The sequence below is a fragment of the Sarcophilus harrisii genome, chromosome 3, assembly GCF_902635505.1.
Source record: "Sarcophilus harrisii chromosome 3, mSarHar1.11, whole genome shotgun sequence".
NCBI classification, from domain to species: Eukaryota; Metazoa; Chordata; class Mammalia; order Dasyuromorphia; family Dasyuridae; genus Sarcophilus; species Sarcophilus harrisii.
The window spans coordinates 670,994-694,226 of record NC_045428.1 but is presented as its reverse complement, the minus strand read 5'-3'; the positions used below and the strand labels follow the sequence as shown (position 1 = coordinate 694,226).

General features: G+C 55.4%; 1 protein-coding gene across 3 annotated transcripts; it reads left to right on the top strand.

The window, feature by feature from the left end:
- Positions 1 to 236: 236 nt before the first annotated feature.
- SLC13A5 (solute carrier family 13 member 5) lies at positions 237 to 21,428 on the top strand. Of its 3 annotated transcripts, XR_004232711.1 has the most exons (13): positions 500 to 601; positions 4,942 to 5,070; positions 5,555 to 5,691; positions 5,951 to 6,135; positions 6,849 to 7,011; positions 10,543 to 10,665; positions 11,158 to 11,373; positions 12,152 to 12,252; positions 12,372 to 12,490; positions 13,451 to 13,612; positions 14,873 to 15,010; positions 15,741 to 15,912; positions 20,188 to 20,267. XR_004232711.1 is itself a non-coding variant. In XM_031957348.1 (12 exons), exons 1-12 carry the CDS (start codon positions 500 to 502, stop codon positions 20,323 to 20,325), a joined length of 1,713 nt encoding a protein of 570 aa, XP_031813208.1. In that variant the 5' UTR covers positions 237 to 499; the 3' UTR covers positions 20,326 to 21,428. The 3 variants fall into 3 exon arrangements, 2 of the variants coding, with proteins under 2 accessions (XP_031813208.1, XP_031813209.1); XM_031957348.1 differs by lacking the exon at positions 15,741 to 15,912 and having other exon boundaries at positions 237 to 601; positions 20,188 to 21,428; XM_031957349.1 differs by lacking the exons at positions 500 to 601; positions 15,741 to 15,912 and adding an exon at positions 4,262 to 4,672 and having other exon boundaries at positions 20,188 to 21,428.
- Positions 21,429 to 23,233: the final 1,805 nt, after the last annotated feature.

Here is a 23,233-nt window from a genome sequence, read left to right as displayed (position 1 = left end):
GCGTTAATGTCCGTTACGGCTTCTCTGGGACAACGCGGGAATTCCGGGCCAGAAAGTTGGATTCTGCTGCGTGGCAGCTCCCGGCCTCCTCCGGCCTCCCGTCTTCCTGCCTCCCCCGGGTGTGTGGGGGAGCTCGGAGGCGGGACCCTCCGGCCGAGCCTCCCCCTGCAGGCAGGAGGGTGTGACTGGGTCCGCTCCCTCCCGGCGCTGCCCCGTTGAGGGGAGGGGCGGGGGGGGGGCGGGGAGGGATGGCCTGAACCTGGGAAGGCAGAGGAGGGAGCCCTTCCCCCATTCCGACGTCCGGCACAGCCTAGGTTGGGGGGCGGGGAGGGAGGAACCAAGGCGGGGAGAGAGGGGCCGGGCCGGACCTGAGCTTCGGGGGAGGGGATTTCTCCCCCCCCCCCTCCTCCGCGGGGGCCCGGGGGCCTCCCGCAGGCTCTACTTAAGGCGGCGGCTCCCGCAGCCCTCGCTCCCGCTCCTGGCTCTCCCCCAACCGAAGATGGCCTCGCTTAGTAGCTGCCTGAAGAAGTTTGGGTCTTTTCTGTTTCTGTTCTTGACCCCTTTGCTGTTGCTGCCCCTCCTGATACAGACCCAGTTCAAGGTGAAGATGGGCCCGGGGCAGGGGCTGGGCTTGGTGGCTGCGCCCGGGGCTGGGACCCGACCGGGAACAGCCCCAGGGGCCGGGCGAGCAGCCGGGGGCTCAGCACACAGCAGGTGCTGAATAAGTGCTGGCTGAGTGGGCTATGCGCTGACGGAGCCCGGAGCTGGGCCCGCGTTGGGGACAGAGGCAAGACTCTTGGCTTAGGACCGCTGGGACCGGGACAGGCAGAGGGTCGGGACCCAGGAAGACAGGCGGTGAGCGAAGCCGGGGCCATTAGGAGCGGGCGGCGCGGTCTGGACAGAGCCGGGGCCAGGACCGAGAGCCGCCAAGACCCCCTTTAACTGGACAGCGCTGCCTTCCGGGAGCCCGGGCTGAAGACCCAAAGTAGCGGCTCTGAGGGCTCGGGGTCGGGACAACGAATTAACGCAAGGGCTCCCCTCGCTCTTGGGAGCGCCCCCTCCCAGGGGCAGGGTCCGCTGGCTGCCAACACAGGCAGACGAACGCTCCCTCCCTTTGCGGGGGACTGGGCGCTAAGTGGCGGCTCGCCCACGCACCTCTGGCTTCCCTGTGGCTCTTCTCCCCCCCCCCCCATCTCTGTTTCTCCCCTTTCCTTCTCCCTCTTCTGTCCCCCTCCCATCTCTCCTGCTTTTCCCCATCTCTCTATGTCTGTCTTTCCTCTGTCTGTCTCTTCCCTCTGTCCCTTTTTGTACTTGTCTTTCTCTCTCCTCCGTCTGCCTTTTTCTTTCTCCTGTCTCACCCTCTCCACTTTCTTTCCTCCCCTCCCGTGTCCCGTTTCTCTCTATCTCTTTGGTTTGTCTTTCTCTTTACTCCCTCCCTCTGTACCAGTCTCTCTCTCTCCTCCTCCTCTCTGTCTCACCCTCTCCACTTTCTCTCCGTCCCTCTCTGTCTCTGTTCCGTTTCTCTCTCCTCTCTCCTTCTCTGCCTCTCTCGGTTTGTCTCTGTTTATATCTCTTGTCTCTCTCCCCGTCCCCTCTTCCCATCCCTCTTTTGCTTGCTCTCCCTTGCTTAATCTTAGCAGTCTCGGGCTTCTCTGTGCTGCTGAATGAGGAGCCTAAGTGTCGGCTCCGAGCCTCCTTGAGTCTCTGGACTCCTCCCCAGGGCTCTGCATCTCCCTGAGGAATGGACCGCAGAGCACTCTCCCCGTCCCGGGCTCCTGGGGCTCCCGAACCTAGAGCTCTCGTACGCCTCCTAGCGGCGGTGCCCGGGAAGGAGAGAAGAGGCCATGGAACTGCGAAGTTGCGTCCTGAGCTCTTTGGAACTTGGCCATGACTCCCGGAGCTCGGCGCTGTCTGGCAGGGTCTTCTTCCCGCTCCTGCGTCCACTTCTGGCTCCCCGAGATAGCGCCCCCGCCCGCCTTCCCTCCCCCGAGCCGTCTTTTTCCCCTCCCCCCAGCTGTCCGTCCTTCGTCCTCCCTCCTCTGTTCTTTGGTGGGGCAGCAGTTGGGGCCCGGCACGGTCCCCAGGGGCGCGCCTGTGGGATACCGTGGCTAGTGCGCCCCGAGCCCGGGGAGAGGCAGGCCAGTGGAGCGCCCGCTCTCAGTGGGGACCGCCTCCCACTTCCTAGCTTTGCCCCAGAGTTGTCTAGTTTGAGAGTCTTTGTGGTAACCGAGGAGCGCTCTGGGAAGCAGCCAGAGCCCCCGGGGCCAAGCCCTGCTCATCAGCTCCTGGCTTCTAACTGACCGAGGAGAGCCATGAGGACAACAGGGAGCCTCCCGAGAGTTCTTACCAATACTGATGGTCCTGTGTTGGTGAGACTCGTGCGGTTCGTGGCCAGTGACTAGCAGCCCAGGATCCTCTCCTTGGGCAGCCCTGGCAAGAACCTCTGGAGCTCAGGGAGAGGACAGGGCACAAGGAAAGCCCAGCTATCAGTGGCAGCTGCTCTGGGGCTGGACCCAAGAGAGCAGACACTCTCCAAGGCAGACTGACTCAGCTTGGCTCTGGGTGGCCGTCCCGTGTGAATTGGGAATGACAAGGCCTGGGCTGCTCTGCCCCTCTTGACCTCTGCAGCTCTGTGCTCTCCCCCTGCCTGATCTCCCTCCCGCCCCTGCCTCTCACTTGGGGTGAGCAGGGTTGGAGTTCTGGAGCCTCCTCCAGGGTCCACACAGCCTCAGATTGGGGCTGCCCACCTGTGTGTCCTTCCCCCCCCAGACCCCACCTGCTTGCCAACCTTTTGGGTTTCTTCCAAGTTTGGGCTGGTCACCTGTGCTTCCTCCCCTTGGCTCCCTCCTGCCCGGTCACCTGTGCTTCCTCCCCTTGGCTCCCTCCTGCCCGGTCACCTGTGCTTCCTCCCCTTGGCTCCCTCCTGCACTGCTAGTTTCCTTCCTGAGCCCGCTGGTGCCCCCAGTGACATTGTGCTGCAGTCTGTGCCTGCTGTGTCACCCCCACTTACAAGTGTTCCAGCATTTACCAGCCTGTCTCTCAGTCTTCAGAGACAATGGCCAGGCTTGATGTTCAAAACAAAAAGCTTTTGTTGGGCCCCAGCAGAGTTTGTTGAGAGCCCCATGAGTCCCTACCTGCAGCCCCACCGGCTCTTCGGTCCGCGCACCAGTGTGCCAGATGTTGGGGTCCAGATGCCACCAACTTCCGAAACTGGCGACTGTCGGGCTGGGGCACTCCCAGGGTGGAGGAAGGTTTTGGAAGGGTGGCCGGGCTCGGAGACCGAGGTGCTGAGCACAGTGTCCCACGCTTTCCCCGACTGGCCATCAGGAAGGAATTGTATTAAGGAGGGGCTGGCCCATTTCTCTAATGCTATTAGGAGTTGGTGTCCAATCCCCAATCACCCCTGAGACCGCTCTCTTACAGAATACATGTGACTAATTTCATCCAAGTGACTGTTGGGTATCTCAGGCTGTCCCTTAAACTTAGACTATTACTCCCTTCCCCCTCCTAGAATCCTTCAAGGCTAAACTGGGCTACTAATGTCTCAGGGAAGCTTCTTTAATCCTCACCCCTCCCCAATATGGCCACAGTATGGCCAGCAGGGCTTTCCCCCCTCCCCCATCCCCAGGAGAATGTCAGATCCTGAAGGAAGCCCTCCTGCTGCCCCATGTCCCAGCAAGAATGCTCTGCACCTAGTTGGTGCATAATAAATGCTTGTCGAATGCAGGTATGGTTACCCTGGATCTGGAGCACTTGCCCATGAGTCCCTATTGTCCTCTCCAAGTTCCCATGTACTTCTCACTGTAGGTGCACTTACTGAATAGCAGTCCCATCACTGCTTTCTCCATCTCCTGAAAGATCATTCAGTTTGGTCCCAAACGTTCTGTTCTCTCAGATTCCCAATGATTGAAAACCCTGGTCACGAGAATGTCCTTTTCAGATTGGGGTTCTGCCCCCTGAGCCGCTCGGCCATTTCCTTCTGCCATTTCTTCCCACGAAAATAGGATTTCCACTCTGTTCCCCTTCCTCCTTGCCCAGATGTCCACCACGTGTCCCCCGTTCTGACTCCTCGATTTCCCCAAATGGTGATTTTTTTTAAACATAGCAATGCTACCCTCATCCTCTTTCCCTCCCCTCCCCCACCTACATTTTGATCCTCTTTTTAGATAAGATATTCCTCCCAAGAGTCATTTCTGGCCACTGGTCTCATCCCTAGGTCCAGTTCTCTGGCCTTGTTATCCTTGGTGAGGGGCAGGGGGAGCTGTGGCCACCCAGGGACCTGAATTTTGCTGGCTGCTTTGTTATGAATGGACTTTTGAGGCCCCATAAAAAGAGTCCTCACTTTACAGAGGAGGAAATTGAGCCCAGATCGCTTCCAAGGCCGTGTTTGCTCCAGATCCAAGGCTCTTTCTTGGGAGGCATCTCAGCCGGGGAAGCACTCACTTGGGGTCAGGAGGATCTCACTACCTGTGTGATGCTGGGACAGTTACCTCACCCTCTTTGCTTTGGTTTCCTCCTTCATGAAATGGAGATGACACTGGATTCCCAGGGCCATCGTGGGGATCAAATGAGAAATTTATAAAGCGCTCCATTCTCGCCATATCGCTCTACGTGTCAGCTGTTGCTACGTCATCCTGTGATTTGCTGGTTGTTCTTCTCACCTTTGGGGAAGGTGCAATGGGGGAGCTCACCCTCTTTTCCTCCTTTTCCATGGGTTGGCCTTCCAGAGCGCATCTCCCCAGAAGACGAGAGAGGAGGGAGATCCAGGGTCTTTTCCTGACGGTGGTCTGGTCCCTTTGGACTTGTCTGACTGATGCCCTCGCTTTTCCCAGTCTTGGGCCCTTCATTCCTTGTAGAAATGCTTCAGAAATGCACAGCGAGCCTCTCTCGGGGACAGCTGTGGGGGTTGCCACCTAACCCCCAATATGGCTTGTGTTGCAGCCCGCTGCTTGTGGCTACGTCATCCTCCTCATGGCTGTGTACTGGTGCACAGAGGTCATCCCCCTGGCTGTGACGTCCCTCCTCCCTGCCGTGTTGTTCCCTTTGCTCAAAATTCTGGACTCCAAAGAGGTAAGTCAAATTTGAGAAGCTTTGTGGTGGCCTTGTGGGCACTACCCTTCCAATCTACTGCAGTCTTAGGGGGGCCGCTCTGGGCAGCAGGAACTTTTCCATTTGGGCTTATTAAAGGGAACACCCAACCCGCCTGCCTTGTCTGCTCAACTGGCCCCCATGTGCCTCTCTTGTCTTACTGGACACTCGTCATTCCCACCCTCTAGATGAGCAAACTGAGGCTCTGAGAGGTACTTGTCCAAGGTCACTCAGATGGCAGAGTCCCTTTTAGAACTCTGATTCTAAACCACAGGCAGACACACAGGCAGATGAGCAGTCACAGGCAGACAGACTCCAACACAGGCAGACAGTCACAGGCAGAAAGACTCAGACACAGGCAAACATACAGTCAGGCAGACAGATTCAGAGACAGACAGACTGGCAGACAAGCAATCACAGGCAGACAGACTAACACACAGAAGACTGTCCTCTGCCCGCCCCTCAGGTATGTGTTCAGTACATGAAAGACACCACGATGCTCTTCCTGGGGGGTCTGATCGTGGCCGTGGCGGTGGAGCATTGGAATGTCCACAGGAGGATCGCCCTGCGTACCCTCCTCATTGTTGGCGTCTCTCCCGGATTGTATGTATCTCGCTTGTCTCTTCTCAATTGTCTCGGATCGGGTGTGAGCCAGACACACGATAAAAAGATGCAGGCAGCGGGGCTCAAGGTCCCCTGAGGAGGAAGTGGCAACACTATGGGCATCTCACCCTGGCTCAGCCTCCTGAAGGGGGGGCACACTGGGCAGTCTAGCAGAATGGTCACTCAGGGAGGGTGGAGCCCTTTTAGGGGTGCCTGTAGAGGGCAGGAAGCTGACTCTGGCCCTAAATCCTCCCTGCAGCCTAATGCTGGGCATCATGGGAATCACAGCCTTCCTGTCTATGTGGATCAGCAACACAGCCACAACGGCCATGATGGTGCCCATTGTCCATGCGATGCTGGGCCAGCTGAAGCTGACGGGAGAGGAGAATGCATCTCCCCCACCCAGTATTGAGCTCTTGGATAAAGTCGAGCAAGAAGTCCAAGGTGAGACCTGGGGGCAGAGCCGAGGATCAGCTGGCCCATCTCCAGGAAGGCTGTGGAGAGTCGGACCATTCTCTTCCTTCTCTGATCCTTCTCTTCCTGAGAAGCTTCCCTTCAGGCTCTCCTCCTCTCTGGCTTGCCTGATCAGGGGGCAAGTTGTAGGTAGGGACAATCATTTCCTTGAATGAGCCAGGAGGAGCAAGGATTCTTTTTGGTTGGCTGATGGAGGTTGCCCACTGGGTCAGTGCTGCCCATTGTTCTAAAGGAGACATTGCACCTGGTCTCACCATTGGTCCTGTGGCTCCCGTGGTGGAAACCATTTTCCCCTAGAGCTCCATCCCGCATCTAGAAGGGGCTTCCAAGCCAAAGTGGTCTCTGGGACCACCTGTTCTCCGCCTTCAGGCTGTGAGCCTACCATCCTTGGCTTTAGGTGCAGCTCTCTCTTTATTGACCCTGGGCTGTTGGGGTCATTGCTGCCAGGTCTTATCACCCTCCCTAAAGGACGAATGCTCCCTCCTATTTGTGAGCCCCCATCAGATTTGATGTGTGGGCAAGGTGTACCTTTAAGTGGTGGATGATGTGGTCAGAAGCCTTGGAGACTGCCAGCTGTCTGAAGGAAACCATCCCATTCTGTGAAGCTTTCCCTGCAGCCTGGGAGCCTTGGGAGGACTTGGCAAGGCTGGTGCCCAAGGTAATGACTCCTGTTTCATTTACAGGGGAAAATGTGGTTTCCCATGCCAAGAGCAAGGAGACAACAGCAAAAGATAAAAATACGTGCAAGGCACTGACACTATGTGTGTGCTATGCGGCCAGCATCGGAGGCACGGCGACTCTGACCGGGACTGGGCCCAACGTGGTGCTATCAGGACAGATGGCCACGTAAGTCATGTGCTTTCCCAAGGCTCTTTGGAATCGACATCAAATTTCTACAAGTCCCAAGGCAAGAGTGGACCTCGGGCAAAAAGAGAAAGTGAGAGGCAGGCGTGGGAGAGCTATATTGCTGAATGCAAGGGGATGCATAGTTTGATAGCCCTTTGAGCAAAGTTCCAAATTACTCTCCAGAATGGTTGGATCAGTTCATAACTCCATCAATAATGCATTAGTGTCCCAGTTTTCCCACATCCCTTCCAACATTTTTCCTTTTCTGTCATATTAGCCAATCTGATAGGTGTAGGGTGCTATTTCAGAGTTGTTTTAATTTGCATTTCTCTAATTAATAGTGATTAGAGATTAGTAATTGAAAAAAATGTATTTTTTCATATGGTTAGAGAATCTAGCTTTAATTTCTTTATCTGAAAACCACTTGTTTTGACCATCAGAAAACCATCTTTTGACCATTTATCAACTGGGGAATGACTTGTATTCTTACAAATTTGACTCAAATCTCTATATATTTGGGAAACTTTGACATCAGAGTTGTCTGCTGTAAAAATTCCCCCCATTTTCCTACTTTTTGTCTAGTTTTGGCTGCATTGATTTTGTTTATGCCAAAATTCTTTAATTTTACATAACCAAAATTATCTATTTTGCATTCTGTCATGCTTTCTATTGATCCTAAATTCTTCTATCTATAGATCGGAAGTCTTTCATTTTAAAGTTGTTGGGTGGATGGGAGTCATCCTTCTCTTTAGCGTGCAGGGGAGATGATCATGGGTAAAGAGGAGATGCAAAGGACTCCAAGCCTTACTTGACTTCTGACTTCACTACTGAGGAGAGGAAGTGCTGAGCTAGACAGTACAGGACAAAAATAATGACAAAGGCAAAGGAACCCCAAAGAAGTAAGATAGATTTGGTTGTTCTTGATGAATCCACATGTCCATGCCTACATGATCTATGCTCCAATCAAGTTCCTGAATGACCTCACTGATGGACTTGGCTGGACCATTGCTGGTGATCTTTGTAAGATAGGCAGAAGAGGGGCCAGGAAGAGAACTGATTCCCCAATTATCACAAAGGGGAAATGAATACTATCTCCTAACAGTGAACCACTGAGCTTTACTTGAATGTCACATCAGAGCGACAGCTGATGAATATGTCCCCTAGGAGACTAGGTTCTCATTAAGCCATTTGTCCATACAGGTCATATACAGGGCTGACGTCATTTTTTTGAGTTTTGGTTTTTGATAGCTGGGAGGAAGGCTGTAATTATCGCTTACTCTTGATTCATGAGGATTTGAGCAAATCTTAGATTGTTTTTGGGGGGCAAGATGAAATGAGGTGGATGTTGAGTGTTTTGGATGGGTAGATCCAAAGAGAAGTCCTGAAGCCAGTTAGATGTTGTTAGCACAGTGCCGTAGGGGCAATGGCAGAGGTAGAATTCCCATTTAAGTTTTTAGATGACTAAAAGCTAGAAGAGACAGCTAATGGGGTGGGTCTGAGCAGAGTCAAGATTTTGACAGACTCAGGGGTCCTCAAACTACACCCCGCAGGCCAGATGCAGCAGCTAAGGACGATTATCCCCCTCACCCAGGGTTATGAAGTTTCTTTATTTAAAGGCCCACAAAACAAAGGTTTTGTTTTTACAATAGTCGGGCCCTCCATCAGTCTGAGGGACAGTGAACTGGCCTCCTATTTAAAAAGTTTGAGGACCCCTGACTTAGATCATTGGGTAGGTGATTTTTTTTTCTGATTCAAACCTTTAAATTCATCAATATGGGAAGAATTCTCTCCCCTGATGTGGCAAATGGACTGTTACTTCTTATCTTGGTGATTTAAAGGATGCACTGGTTCAATAAATTGATTAGATGTTCTGATTTTGTCCTCTGTTTCTCTAAAAAAAAGTACTTTTTTGTTATATGAAATGACTTTCTGGAAGGGGGAAGGAGAAAGATATTGAGGAAATCCTATGATGATGCAAAAAATGCTTCAAAACAACTTGAAAAATTTTCCAAGACCATTATGAGGGGCAGCTAGATGGCTCATTGGTGGATAGAGCACTGGCCCTGGAATTAGGAAGAGTCCTCTTTCTGAGCTCAGATCAGGAAGAGTCAGACTAGGGAGCATTAGGAAAGACTGAAGGAAGTGCTCAGGGTCACCTGTGGTGTGTCAGAGAAGAAGTAAGTTTCAGATGAATTTAGACAAGTTGTTTTTTGTTGACACCCTTTGTTTTTCTGTCATGTCTGTCTCCCCCATCCTTCATATCAAATCATTTTTTAAAAAAGAAAGAGAAGCCCCTCAACATAATTATCATTATCCATGATCAACAGAATACATTTTCAGTCTCAGCAATGAGTGGTGTCCCTGCACCTGTGATATCTCAGCACTGCAGCAGAGCCATGACTTCTTATTCTTGGGAGGCTCACAGTGTCCATGTTCAGTTCTCTGTGTGCTCTTTTTTATTTTAATTGCATGGATTGTTTTCTAGGCTCCGCTGACTTGACTCTGTGTCTGTTCCCAGAGTTCTTTCCATGCTTCTTTGTCACTATCACATTAGCCATTTCTTATAGATATTTGGGGGACTTTTTCCTCATCAGTGACCTCCCTGGATATGTGCCTGGCAGGGGCATTTCTGGGCCTAGAGGTATTTACTCAGTCTTGCTAACTCTGTGATCCTGGTCAAGCCACTTAACCTTGTCCTGCTTCAGTTCCCTCTGTAAAATGGAGGTGACGATTGCGTCCACCTCCAGGGGAGTTGTAAAGACTCATCTAAACCTTTGCAAAGGAGAAGAAAAAACAAGAGGCAGAATCCAAGGAGGGAAGGATGCCCATCAATGGGGGCTGTCCGACAAATACCAACCCGGGAAAGGAGAGGGGGAGACAGAGCCACTTCGGGGAATCCCAGAACAATAACGCAATGACCCCGGACGCCTGCCCACTTCCTGAAGGAGGCAGCGGTCCCCGGGGCAGGAGGAGACGTGAATTTGGGGGACATTTTCACCGGATGGACTGTATGGCTTGACTACATATATATATATATATATATATATATATATATATATACATACATATATATTATACACACACATATAGATATTGTGTTAGAAAGTTCCTTTTACCTTCCTGATTTTAATGGAGGAGGGAAAGGGATGAGGGGGAGAGAGCAAAGAGTTTAGCGGTGGTTATGCTTTGAGACCTTCCTAGACATCCAGAGAAGAGAAGGTCGGAGGGAAGCACAGACAAACCGAACAACTCTGAAAATTACATGTAGAATTTAGTGAACACTTTTTTTTAGAAGAGAGATTCCTGGTTTTCTAGAGAATATGGAAATGATCCTTTTTTGAGGTGGAAGGGATTAAATTCAGAATGAAAAAATAATCCCCACCGCCAGCTTGAGGTTTCTATGGGAGGCAGCTGAGGAAGGGTTGTCCAGCCCCTCTCTCAGCCCTTCCTCAGACTGAGCTGCCTCCTCACCCTCTTGTTCCTTGCCCTCCTCTTTTCCCTCCTCCTCTTCTTCTCTTCCTCCTTCTCCAGGTTGTTCCCAGAAAACAATGATATTGTCAATTTTGCTTCCTGGTTCGGCTTTGCCTTCCCCAACATGATTCTGATGCTCTTCCTTTCCTGGATCTGGCTCCAGTGTGTGTTCCTGGGCATCAAGTAAGTGGGGACTGCCCCATGGGGAGGGAAAAGGAGAGCGTCGCCCAGAAAGTCCTGGAATAAAGCCTGGGGCCGAATATGGTGAGGGCAAGAGTGGAGGGGAGAGGCTGTGGCCCACTCCCGAGGAGCAGTCATCCGAGATTGGGGGTCTTAGGACCTAGGACCCTTTTCACTGGGGGGGGGTTGTTGTCCTTGGCAGCCATCCTCTTGTGAGCCCCCAGGAGAAGGCAGTGCTGTCCCTCTGAGGCCCTGAGGAGTGAGTCCTCCTCAGGCCCAAGCCATGGGCTGGGTCCCCTGTCCGGCTAATGACGTCTCTGGCACATGGAGTCTCTGCTCCCCAGGGTCTGTCCGGGGGGAGTGGAAGGTGGGGGTGAGAGCCCCCGGGGCCTGAGGGGAAGGCTGTCGGGTGGGTGGAGCAGGGCCCTGGGCTGGCTTCCACCTACCTGCCCCCCAGGCTTCACGCTGGCCCTGACTTTTGTTCTGCTCCCAAAGTTTGAAAAGAAACCTGGGCATCGGGATGGAGAGGACTCCGCAGGAGAAGGCCTTCTACCTGATGCTGAAGGAGGAGTACCAGAAGCTGGGCCCCCCCTCCTACGGCGAGATCAACGTGCTCATCAGCTTCCTCTTTCTGATCGTGCTCTGGCTTTTCCGGGACCCCGGCTTCATGCCCGGCTGGCAGTCCATTTACTGGGACAAGGAGAACGTCTCGTAAGGAGCTGGGGCCTTTCACCAGGGCGGCCCCTCCCCCAGCTTGCCCGCACCTGGGAGCCCCCCTTTCCCACCGGGCCCAGGCAGGGGCAGAGCCTGAGTGTGGGGATCCTTGCTCCTGGCCCTTGTCCCGTCCTCTGTCAAAGGGCCTCGGGAGTGATCCAAGTGACCCCTGAGCAGGAGGGAGAGAGCAGAGGATGGGAGATTGGGGTAGGAGAGGAAGCCGGGACAGTCTCTCCAGAAGCAAGGGGTCCGAGGGAGGGGAGGAAAGGCTGCTGAGGCCCTGGTGAGAGGCTGGGAGAGTGTGAGCAAGAAAGGGGCACCTTGGGGTGCCTTCAGTCCCAGCTCGGAGTCCAGGCTGAGGGCGCTGGAGAACAGAGTCTGACTGAGTGAGCTGCATTCACGTGTCTGGGAAGGACACAGGATATTCGGCAAAGGGAGCGGGGCATGGCACCCAGGCCTGGGCCCCCAGACCAATGGATGGGCAGCCTAACCCGCCGCCCGGGGACCATGGAACTCTGGTGCTGGACAGGGGGCCCACATGAAGTCTCCCCCTCATGTTTAACCTATCGTGGGTTCTGGCTGCCTAGAGGAGGGGGCATAAGGGGAGGGATGGAGAAAATGGGCAACACAGGGTTTTGCAAACAGGGCAGCCCTGGGTAGCTCACCCGGGAGACCCGGGGTCTGGTCCCCTCCTGCTCCAGCAGCTCCATGCATGCTCTGAGCCTTCCCGGCTTCTCAGGGGCCAGCCACCCACCCTGGGCTCGTCGCCTTTTAGGTTCGTGTCCGACGGCACCGTGGCAATCTTCATCTGCATCCTGATGTTCATCCTTCCTTCCCAGAAGTTTAAGTTCAATTTCCGAAGTCAGACTGAAGAAGGTGAATTCAGCCCACAGACAGGGTGGGGGAGGAACTGGCCTCCTCTGAGGAGGGATCTGGGGGCAGCCGTGCCTCTAACACGGCTGTCGGGCCATGTCTTCTGTCGCCTTTCATTGCAGAGTGGAAAGTCCCATTTTACCCACCCCCCCTGCTGACCTGGAAGGTGGTCCAGGAAAAACTGCCCTGGGGCGTGGTGCTGCTGCTAGGAGGGGGCTTCGCCTTGGCCAAAGGATGCGAGGTGACCGGGGCCCCTTGCCTTGGGAGGGCCCCGGGAGGGGGACCTCAGAGGGCAGCCTTTCCCTCTGCCCCTGCCCCCACATGGCACTCAGCCACGGCTCTGTGAATGGGCTGGGGAGAAGGGAGGGGTCTCTGTGTTTGGACCCAGACCTGGAGTCCTTCCTGGGTCACACACTGTCACTCCCTGAGGAGCAGACGGAGGCACGCATCCTCCTCCCCACATGGGCTCTCTGGGCACCCCCACCAGGAGAAAGGGCCCTGTAAGCAGCAGAGACCCACAAGAGCCAGCTGGAGGAAGGGGCAAAGACCAGGGTTTTCTGTCCCTCTAGTGAGACATTAGCCTGGGGCCTGGGGCCTAGGTACAAGTATCTCTCCACCGCCCCCCCCTTCATGTCCAGAAACTCCTCTACCAGGACTTGTCCGGAGCCCCCTCCCCCCCAGGAGGACAGTTGTCCCGGCCTGAACAAGACCTAGGAGGAGCATCTGGTCCCCCAAGGAAGGGGCTCTGGTCCCCCAAGGAAGGGCATCTGGCCCCCCAAGGAAGGGGCTCTTTTCCCCCAAGGAAGGGGCTCTGGTCCCCCAAGGAAGGGGCTCTGGTCCCCCAAGGAAGGGCATCTGGCCCCCCAAGGAAGGGCCTCTGGCCCCCAAGGAAAACCTTTTCCCCAAAAGGGGCCTGGTCCCCAAGGAAGGGGCTCTGGTCCCCCAAGGAAGGGCATCTGGTCCCCCAAAGAAGGGACTCTTTTCCCCCAAGGAAGGCGCTCTGGTCCCCCAAGGAAGGGCATCTGGCCCCCCAAGGAAGGGGCTCTTTTCCCCCAAGGAAGGGGCTCTGGTCCCCCAAGGAAGGCGCTCTGGTCCCCCAAGGAAGAGCCTCTGGAGGGACAATCCAAAGCCTCTGAGCCCTGGGTGGGAGCTGCCTCCAGGGAGGGGGAGGTCCGGACATCCTTCCCTCTTGCTCCCACAGGCCTCAGGGCTGTCCAAGTGGCTGGGGAGCCAGATGGAGCCTCTGAAGATCCTGCCCCCGATGGCGCTGGTCCTGTTGCTCTCGGCTTTAATCGCCATCTTCACCGAGTACATGAGCAACATTGCCACGGCCACTCTCTTCCTGCCCATCTTTGCCACCATGGTGAGTCCTGGGCCTTGCCCCTCCCGGGGGTGCTGGAGCACCGCCCCCCCAGGCTGCCCCCCTTCCCTCCGCCGCTCATTCTCCCTTCCAGCCCCTGCTGGTGCTTCTCTCCCCAGGAGGGGGCTCTGGCCCCCCTGGAAGCTTTGGGCCCAGACAGGGAGGGGAGCAAATTTAGGGTTAGCTGGCAGCCCAGGCCCAGGGTCTTGGGGACCTTAGGATTTCTTGGCACGGCCCCTCCCCTGTTTTAAATTGACACAAGCAAGCCCCTCATCTCCCTGGGAGCCAACTCAGTGTTGGAGAGAAGGGAACCGATGATCCCTTCCGGGACCGCCTCTCCCCCCTCGGGACCCCCCTTCCCCCCTCCTGACCCCCCTTCCCCCCAGGATCCCCTCTTCCCCCCCACCTCCCCTCCCCCCTCCCCCTCCCCCCAGGATTCCCTTTTCCCCTAGGACCCCCTCCCCACGCCTCATCCTTCTCCTCTGGGCTGCACCGGGCATTGTCGGTCTCCCAGAAGGGAGCCCTGGAGCTCTGCCGGGAAGGAAGGGATCCTCCCCAGGCCATAGCCAGGGCCCACCCTGTCGCATTGAGGAGAAGCCTCCAAATAGCAAAGTGTGACGCCCACTGAGCGCTGGCTGGGGCCTCCCGGGGCCACCCACAACAGAGGCCTGGACGCTGCCCCAGCCTCTCCCCAGGCACCCTGTCATCTGGCCCCTTGTGGTCCCGCTCTGGACTTCTGCTTTCCGGGCTGGCGTGGGGCCCTGGAGCTCGGCCCCTTCTGATGTCATCCAGAAACCCCAGCCTCCGCCCTCAGCCCATGAGAAGGTGGCCCCCAAAAGCACCTGGGGGCGCTGCTTATGGAAGGGGGGGACCCAGGCTCCCCACTGACTCCCCCGCCACCTCCTGTGAGAGGAAGCTTCTCTGTTCCAAAGGGCGCAGCCACCAGGTGTTCCCGGATGTGTCTCCTGCCCGCGGACCCTCCCTCATGGCTTTGTGTCCAGCTGGGACAGGAGCTATTTCTCTGCTGACCGGACTGGCCACAAACCGGACGATCTCAGCTGGCCTGTTGGCTGTGCCGCCCCCTCCCTGCCTCGCCCCCGCTCCCGCCCCGTGAGCTGGGGGGCTGTTGGACTGATGAGATCCAGCTCGGGCGCCAGCTGGAAAGAGCCCCCAGACCCACGCCGAACGCTGGCGCCCGAGTGAGCGCTGGTTTGCCTTTGTTTCCTGAACGTTCCTCAGTGTCCTTTTCCCTTCTTCTCCCAGGCCCAGAACATTCAGCTCAACCCCCTGTTCATCATGCTCCCCTGCACCCTGAGCTGCTCCTTTGCCTTCATGCTGCCCGTGGCTACGCCGCCAAATGCCATCGTGTTCTCCTATGGCCACCTGAAGGTCTCGGACATGGTAATCCGCCCGAGCGGGGCTGAGGCCCGGGGGTGTCCGGGGACTCTGAGGGCAGGCCCTCCATGGGGGGGGGCGCCTACACCTTGGGGCCTCAGAGGCCCCTGGGAGACGGCGGCTCTGGTCTGAAGAGGGGGCCGGGATGCCGAGCCACAAAGTCAGTTAGGTGGGGGCTGTCTCTGCCTCCTCCGAGATGTGGGCCTAGGAGAAACGACTGCCTAGCCCCCAGAAGCTTCCCTGCTTCCTGCTCCTGCAAGGAGAAGGGGCCGCTCCCCTCCAAAGGCTCGATCCCCTTCTCACTAAATGCTTGGTGCCACATGAAAGGTCAACGCTGCATGAGCACCTTTGTCTAAGCAGCCCACAGAGATCAGAGAAGTTATAGTGATCAGCATCCGTCCAACTGCAGTGAGGATGAGCAAGAAAGGAGGAGGGAGGGAGAGGGAAGGAAGGAATAAGAGACAGGAGAGGGGGGGAGACAGAGAGAGACAGAGACAGAGAGACACAGAGAGAGAGAGACAGAGAGAGAGAATGGCAACTTCCCCCTGGCCTGGGGGTGGGATTCCATCCCTTAAGGTCCCTAGGGAGACAAGAGGGCAGTGAGGTTTGGAAGAGGGAGGGGCTCTCTCCCAAGCTCCCTAGGTTCCTCTCTAGGAAGGAACAAGGCTCTGTCCGCCCCGCCAGCTCTGCCCCTTCTGGAGGCAGGTACTACAAGACCTCATCCCTCCACCAATAGGAGCAGCGATGTGCAGATGGTTAGAGGTCGCTCCCCCAACCGTGAAAGAGTTTCAAAATGTTCTCACAGAAGCGAGGAGTCAGGCTCTGGTCATTTTTTTGCATTTGTACAGCGCTCTTCTCTTTAGATGAACTCCAAGTGCATCCTTGCACTGATCCGCTCCTAGCTACAGGTGGGCTCACAGAATTCTGAATCTGGAAGCCATGAAAGGGAAGCCTTTTAGGAGGTGCGGGTGGGGCCACTCCCCCATAAACTGAAGGGGAGATGGAAGCAGGAGAGGCCCGTGCCCTCAAGTTCCGGGGCCAGAAAGCCCCAAGCTCAGCCTGGGACTTGGGAGGCGTCTCGGCTCTTTTGGAGCCGCCTGTGGTGATGAGGGTGCCCGGAAGACTCTGGTGTTACTGCTGTTTGGCCACGAAGAGTGGCCCCCGGCAAGCTCTGGGTGAGCCGCTTTCTCCTGCCTGGGACCGGCATCCTCGAGCACAGCCACCACTCTCAGGCGCAGTCTCAGAACCACTGCCCTTGGTCTTGAGTTCGTGAAGAACGGCAGAGGGGCAACGAAAGTCTGCACTTTCCCAAAGGATCCTGGTGAGGTGCATCTGGAACAGAGTTCTGGGGCCCCGAGGATGGTCCTGGGGGGAGTTCTTGTCCAGCTGCCTCGAAGGTCACTGGCCTTTTCAGGAGAACCCCCAGAACCTCGTCCCTCCGCAGTGCACGCCTTTCAGGAAAGCTTCTGGCCATCGGCCCAGCGGCTCCAGGCGCCCTTTCCCCTCAGCCAGGCTTCCCTTGCTTAGTCCTTGGTCATTGGACCCCTCCCCTGCGCTCTGCATTCCTCAGGAGCGCCAATCACCTCCAACAGTGTGGGCTCGCGGAGCCATGTCCCCCCAGCTTCTTTCTTCCATGACAGCGTCATGGGGATTCTTGGGGCAGGCCCCGCTGAGGGCTCCGAACAGAGGGAGCTCTTTCCAAGGCTCAGCCTAGTCCAGTGAGAAGAGACCCACTAGCAGCTAAAAAAAGCTAGAAGCAGCCCTTTGTGAGGGAGGAGAGGGGAAAGGGGAACCTTCATGCAGATGGGGATCCAAATACGATGTCTCCTAGCGTCCAAGGAGGGCACAGCTTTGTTTGGGTCCAGATTCCCCCAGAGAAGATGACTCCATTTCTCTGACACTTGGAGCCTGCAGGCACCGAAGGTCCCAGGTGACACAGGGGCCCGGGCCAGCTTGGAGAAAGTGCTGCCTGTCTGAATGCGGGATTCCACGCTCCCCAAAGAACTGACATCTCTTACCACAGATGAGAACTGAGGAGAAAAGGAAGTTGTACCTACTGTGCCTCCTGTGGAGAAGCGGAAGACTCCTTACCCTGGGGAAGCAGCAGAGCTGATCACTATAACTTCTCTGTCATCCTGCGCTGCAGGACTAGATGAGTTAGTGGAGGATCAGGGAGTGACTGACATCCCCAAAGTAAGACCCCGGGACTAACGACTGGTGATCGCAACCCAGAGGTGGGTGTGGGCAACGAGAAGGAAGGAGAAGGGAGGACACTGTGCGGAAACGAGTGGCGTCAAAGGCTTGTGGACCGAAAGAAGACTTGCCTCTTAAGTATCATGAATACTTGCTACAAGAATGGAGATCAGTTAAACGTGGCCAAGCCAAATAGCATCTCCCAAAGATGGATTGTATTTTAGCAGAAAATCACTGATTACTCATCTCGGGAGGATTTCCAAACCAGCTCTCTATGTACAGTCAGACTATCAACATGTTAGAATAGAGATAAAAAACAATCAACAAAAAGAGCAACAACAAAAAGAAAATAATGGTGTGAAATTGAAGCAATTCCAACCTGACATGCTTAACTATTGATGGTAAAAGATGAGTCACAGAAAAAAGAATAAAGACATAGATTATCAGTTTCCCCAGGGAAATTTAGGGGCAGCCAGGTGGGACAGTCGATAGTCATCTTCCTGAGTTCCTCACACAATTATTTTTTTATTATAGCTTTTTATTTATAGGTTATATGCATGGATAATTTTTCAGCCTTGACAATTGCAAAACGTTTTGTTCCAATTTTTCCCCTCCTTTCCCCCACCCTCTCCCCTAGATGGCAGGTTGACTAATACATGTTAATATGTTAAAGTATAAATTAAATACAATATATGTATCCATCCTCACACAGTTATTAGCCACGTGATCCTGGGCAGGTCACTACACCCTGTTTGCCTCAGTTTCCTCATTGTAAAATGAGCTGGGGAAGGAAATGGCACCATTCCTGCATCTTTTCCAAGAAAATGCCAAAAGGGGTCAACTCCAAAAAAGAGTTGACGTGATTGAAATGAGTGAACAAAAAGAAGGAAATTTAACCAATGCAAACCAACTCTCACAAATGAGCCAAAGAGCCTAATTCTGCCTCCTCCTCGTAAGTGGAAAGAGATGGCGGCTGAGTACGACATCAGCTGAGAGCAAAAGCTGAGAAGCGTGTATCATAACCTTGGGAAAATGAGAGGAAGCTGTAGGAGGACGGGCCAGGTGATCCTCGGGACATTCACAGAGGAAAAACTTGGGTGAGAAAAATGTGAAAACTTGAAAGACCTTTTCCCAGACTCTTTGCCACCCAAAGCAGGAATGCGGTCCCCCTTAGACTCTCAACGTCACATGAGCAAACACAAAAGTTATGGGAAACGGCTGTACTAGGCCAAGCCAGCACCACCACTGGGGTCACCAAAGATTGCTGGTCAAGAGAGCTGAGAGAAGGGATGGAAACTAGTGCCTGGAAAAGCCACCAAACCCCAGATGGCCAAGGGAAAATGGATGAATTCACCACTGAACTCTCTCCATCTCTAGAAAAGGCTGATCCAGAGAAACATGTAGGAATCAAGGTCACACTTGCTGAGGGACTGAGAAGAGGGGGGACACTTGTCGACAAATGATACCCTTGACAGTCACAGAATTGACGGAAAGCCACCAAAGATGGAGGGTAAATGTGGCATTTGTTGATTGATTGTAAAAAGTATTTGATTTGTCAGAGTAAAGCGTAGCCTTCGAGGCTCCCTCCTCAGACATGATCACGTGTCACTACCCAGGATGCCTTGAAAGACATAGTCACAATGACTACCTGATTTCACAGCCCCTCTTGGTTGCAAGTAAGTCATACAACACAGAAACATATCCTTGACAAAGGGGAAGTCGTGGAGTGTCCAAAGAAGAAAAGGATCCTTCCCGGAGAAGAAACAAGGCCCAGAATTGTACCCAGCACTGCAGGAAGTGACCACCCCTGTTGGCTTCTCCCTGAAGATCCAAAAATTTCTGTTTGCATCAAGCCCCAGAACATCCCAGAGCTTCCTAAATTAGAGTATTAATACTTAGGTCAAAGTAGCCACCCACAGATAAGTGGTTGGTGAAGAATACCTTCCGTTTAGCTCATGATTGACAAGTGGACAGCCGGCCATGGCCTCCTGGGGCTGGAAGCAACAATCACACTGAGTGACTTGCAGCCGGGGGCAGGCTCCAGTGGGCGTTGGTGGTCTTGTTGAGGTTTTGGCTCTAAGATTCCTTCAACTCGGATTCTCTGTGAGTGAAGGAAGAAGCATGAAAAAGCACTTACTATGTGCCAAACACTGCTAAGTGCCAGCCGTACGTGTATAAAAAACCATCCCACGGTCAAAAAGCTCTCATTCTCCAGGAGCACAGTGGCTGGGGGTGCTGGGGATTCCTTGGGGCCAGAAAAACTGTTGTGCTCTAAGGCTTGCAGGGGAATTGGGTTCCAGTGAGGCGGGAGGACTGCCAAGTCCCCAGCCTTGGTCTCTCCTCCAGAGCCCTCTGGCTCCAGGGATAGGGAGGATGACTGGAGATGCATTGGGAGCCCTCGGGCTTTTTGAGTTAAGGTCCCTCCCAGGGCTGTTTGATGGTGGCAGCTCCCGTTCAGTGAGTAAAGTCAGATAGGAACCGAGGCAGAGAATGGCCTCCTTTTAACCCAGCCGCCAAAACCCCAGAGCCTCAGTCTGGGAGGGGAGACCCTCCGTTTCTGACCAAAGCAGAAGCCAAGCGGAGCTTGGGCCCATTGTTGGCCAATCAGAGAGCCTGAGTGATCTAGGTTTGAGACATGGTCCTTAAGAAAGAAATGTAGCCAGGAAACCCCGAGCTATCTTGGGAGGTTTCAGCGATCAAAGCTACCAGAATGCTGGAGGAGAAAGCTTGGGAACGGCGGCCACGATCTGGGTTTGTGGTTGGACCCACACGGGGCCACATGGCAGGGAAGACAAATGAGCAGAAGGCCGCAGAGGGGAAGGGAGAGGGAGCAGCTTGCATGGGGCTGAATCGTGGCCATGCTGGGCTCAGATTTCCTGATTGTGGTTGGTCCCTGCTCCACCGGGACAGGCAGAGCTTGCCCGGGCCGGGGGTGGTGGAGGGGTCTGGAGGTCCCTCCCCAGGTGCTGACTGGGCTCCCTTTGTTCCAGGTGAAAGCAGGCTTCATGATGAACATAATCGCCTTGATCTGTGTCTTTCTGACCATCAACACTTGGGGCCGGTTCTTGTTTGACCTGGAGAATTTTCCGAGCTGGGCAAACACAACACAGAGCAGCAGCAAAGCCTAAGGGTTTGGCTGTGGTGGGGGGGGGGGGCAGGGGAGAGGGAGGGGAGGGGGTAGCAGGGTCCCCAGCCTGCGCCCGGGGCCAGAAGGACTTGAAGTGGCTGTCTTACATCTGGGTGGCTCTGCCACTGAGGCCGTGGCTCCGTGGGGCCAGAGCCCTCATGGCCCCTCAGGACGGCCTTGTCTACATCTGGAGCAAAGGGAGAGCTCGCCCCACCAGGCAGAAGACTTCAGAGACTGTCTGAGAGACTAGCAATGACCCCCACGAGACCCTTCCCAGCATCCACCTCTTCTCTGGTGGGCCAAAAGGCCCAGAAGCTTTCCTGTGCTGCAGACCCCACTGGGCTTTTGGGTGCAGTAGCAGGCTGTCCTGAGGCTTGGGTGGGCTCCCTGCCCGTCTGCCCCTTGGGTAGGTAAGGGAGCAGGGACTTATTCCCGAGCCAAGGGAACACCAGACAGGAGCACCGAGCACCGAGACCCTCCTTGCACCGACTCTCGGAGGGTCCTTCCGGAAGGAGGATCCAGGAAGCCGCCTCCAGTGTATGGTGAGGGCCACACAAGCCATCCCCCTTTCCCGGGCTCTTGCGGGGAAGGAGCCTCAAACAGCAGCCCCAAGCCCCAGCTCTCCCCACTGCCCCCATTCCCAGGCCCCAGCTAGAAGGTAAAGGCGCTCCAAAATGACGCAGATGGAAAAAGCTCTTCAGCCTGCCCAGCATCCTCCCGCAAGCGGGGAGGTCTTTGCCTCTTCCGACCGAGACAAGGCTGACTCCTCAGCACTCGGTCAGCGGCTCCTGCTCCAGCTCGGAAGCTCCCGGGCCCCTGGAGTTGACTCTGGGACAGGGACGCAGGCGGAGGAGGTGATTGGTCCACTCCCAAGGGGCATAAACAGCCCCTGTGGGCAGAGTGGGGTCCTCTGCTCTCTATTCAGCCTCAGTAGGTCCGGGGCCCGAGTCCCAGAACCCAGCTGGCACAATAGGCACGAGACTCGAGGAAGCAGCTTCCTGTTTCTGCCCAGGGTCTGGGTGGCAAGCAGCCCTAGATACGGGCTGGAGAACAAACCAAAATACCTTTGCCTGTCCCGAGAATAAAGTCATCAGGCTGAAGAGATCCCACTGCCTGCTCTGTGCGTCCCGGCATCGGTCTAGCTCCCCTGGGAGGGCACCCTCTGGAAATTCGGGGTGGGGTGTTGAAATTCAGGGTGAGGGCACTGAAATTCGAGATGGGGGCTGAAATTTGGGGTGGGGCTGAAATTTGGGGTGGGAGCGGGCTGTTCCCAGGGGAGGGTCCAGGCAGGAGCTTTGCTTCTTTTCCCTTCCTGAGGAGGCTTCAGGGAGCTCTCGGTGCGATGGGGGAAGGCAATCAACGAAGACGATCTTGGGAGGTGTCTGGGGGAGACTTCTCCAAGAAAATGGGGTGCTAGTTGAGACTGGAGGAGCCAGAGAAGGCGGGGGGACAGTGAGTGGGGATGCTCGGAGCTGAGAGGAGGAGCGGGAAGGGCACCCCGGAGTGAGAAGGGAAGCAAGGGGGCTCAGGGCCCCCTCACCTTAGCTTTCTCTGCTGAACCTCCTCCTGGGCATGGAGAGTGAGCCACAGGCTGAAGCGTGGGGCTGAGACGGCACCGGCAGGCCCTGGAGCCCCTGGACTGCCCTCTCCTCATCCACCTATTTTGTACATTTTCACAGTCCTCCCCCCCAAAGGCCGCTTCTGGTCTCCCATTCCCAAGTGATCTTTAAAACAGGGGGAAATGAATCTGGAAACATCGACCATAACATCTTCCAGGCTTAGGACCAGGCTAGAGGCACGAGGAGAGCGGGTGCAGGTTCTGCACTAGGAGGAAAGGTCTCGAGCCCCCCGGCCGAGGCCACCGGCTGACATGGTTAGTTCACAGTAGGATGCTGAGTTCCCCCAGAAAGCGGAGTCATGTGCCACAAATACATCAGTGAGGAGCGGGGCTGTGCCATGAGTACTCGCTGCCCTAAAGCCCGTGTCCGGGAGAGTCTGCCAGCAAACACTCGGGAACGATGGCTGGGCTCTGGCGCTGGGCTGAGCACAAACATCCCCTCACCTCAATGTGGCCGGGAGGAGGGATACAGATGGAAGGTTAGCCTAGGGGGGAGGCGGGGGCCAGGGAAGGGACCCACAGAAAGCAGCACGGGCTCTGGAGGAAGCGAGAGCAGAGGGGACGTCCTGCAAGTGAGAAAAGGGGCACCGTGCCGGGACTGGCAAGGGGACCGAGAGCTGGCATCCAACCCCAAGCGCCTTTGCCTGTCAGAGAATAAAGCCATCTTGTGCCATCTAGAGGAGAGGGGGTGTAAATGTGCTGCACAGACAGGAGGTCGTCATGCAGAACTGTTAAATGCGGACAGGATTTTGGGGGGAGGGTTACAGCCCCACTCTTCCTGGCTGTCACCTTGGCAGGCATGGGGAGGGTGGCTTGGGATGGGGAACGACGGGAGGTGTGGAGACCATGAGGAAAGAGGGGACAAAGGCAGAAATAATGCCCGATCCAAGGTTTCGCGCCTGAGGGACCCTCCTCCAGGGATGGGCAAGTCCCAAAGAGGGAGAGGGGCAGAAGCAAAGTTTCCTTTTGTAGAATGCCCGAACCCAAGGTGACTGGTGCACCTCTGGTGCAAAGGTCCCACTGTCCCCCCGCCTTCTCACAGCATCCTCAGTCTCTCCTGGGAAGGTCGGTGCAGGGGTCCTGCTGTTCCCCCCCTTCTCATAGCATCCTCTCTGCTTCCTGCTTCAGTTCCACGTATCTGGACCCTCCAAAGCCTTCCCACTCCCACCCAAATGCTTACTGGCTCTCCCAGAGGCTTTGGTGCTCAGAGAATCACCTGTCACAACTCTGACTATTCAGGGTCTAAGAATGCACGCCATCTTTGGGCTACCATATTTCTTCACTCACATTG

Excerpts from the sequence above, each read along its gene's own strand:
- SLC13A5 (XM_031957348.1), top strand. The coding sequence starts at position 500 with ATGGCCTCGCTTAGTAGCTGCCTGAAGAAGTTTGGGTCTTTTCTGTTT. Across the intron at positions 5,692-5,950 it reads GTTGGCGTCTCTCCCGGATT|CCTAATGCTGGGCATCATGG; the intron begins GTATGTATCTCG and ends TCCTCCCTGCAG. Across the intron at positions 13,613-14,872 it reads TGCCCATCTTTGCCACCATG|GCCCAGAACATTCAGCTCAA; the intron begins GTGAGTCCTGGG and ends TTCTTCTCCCAG.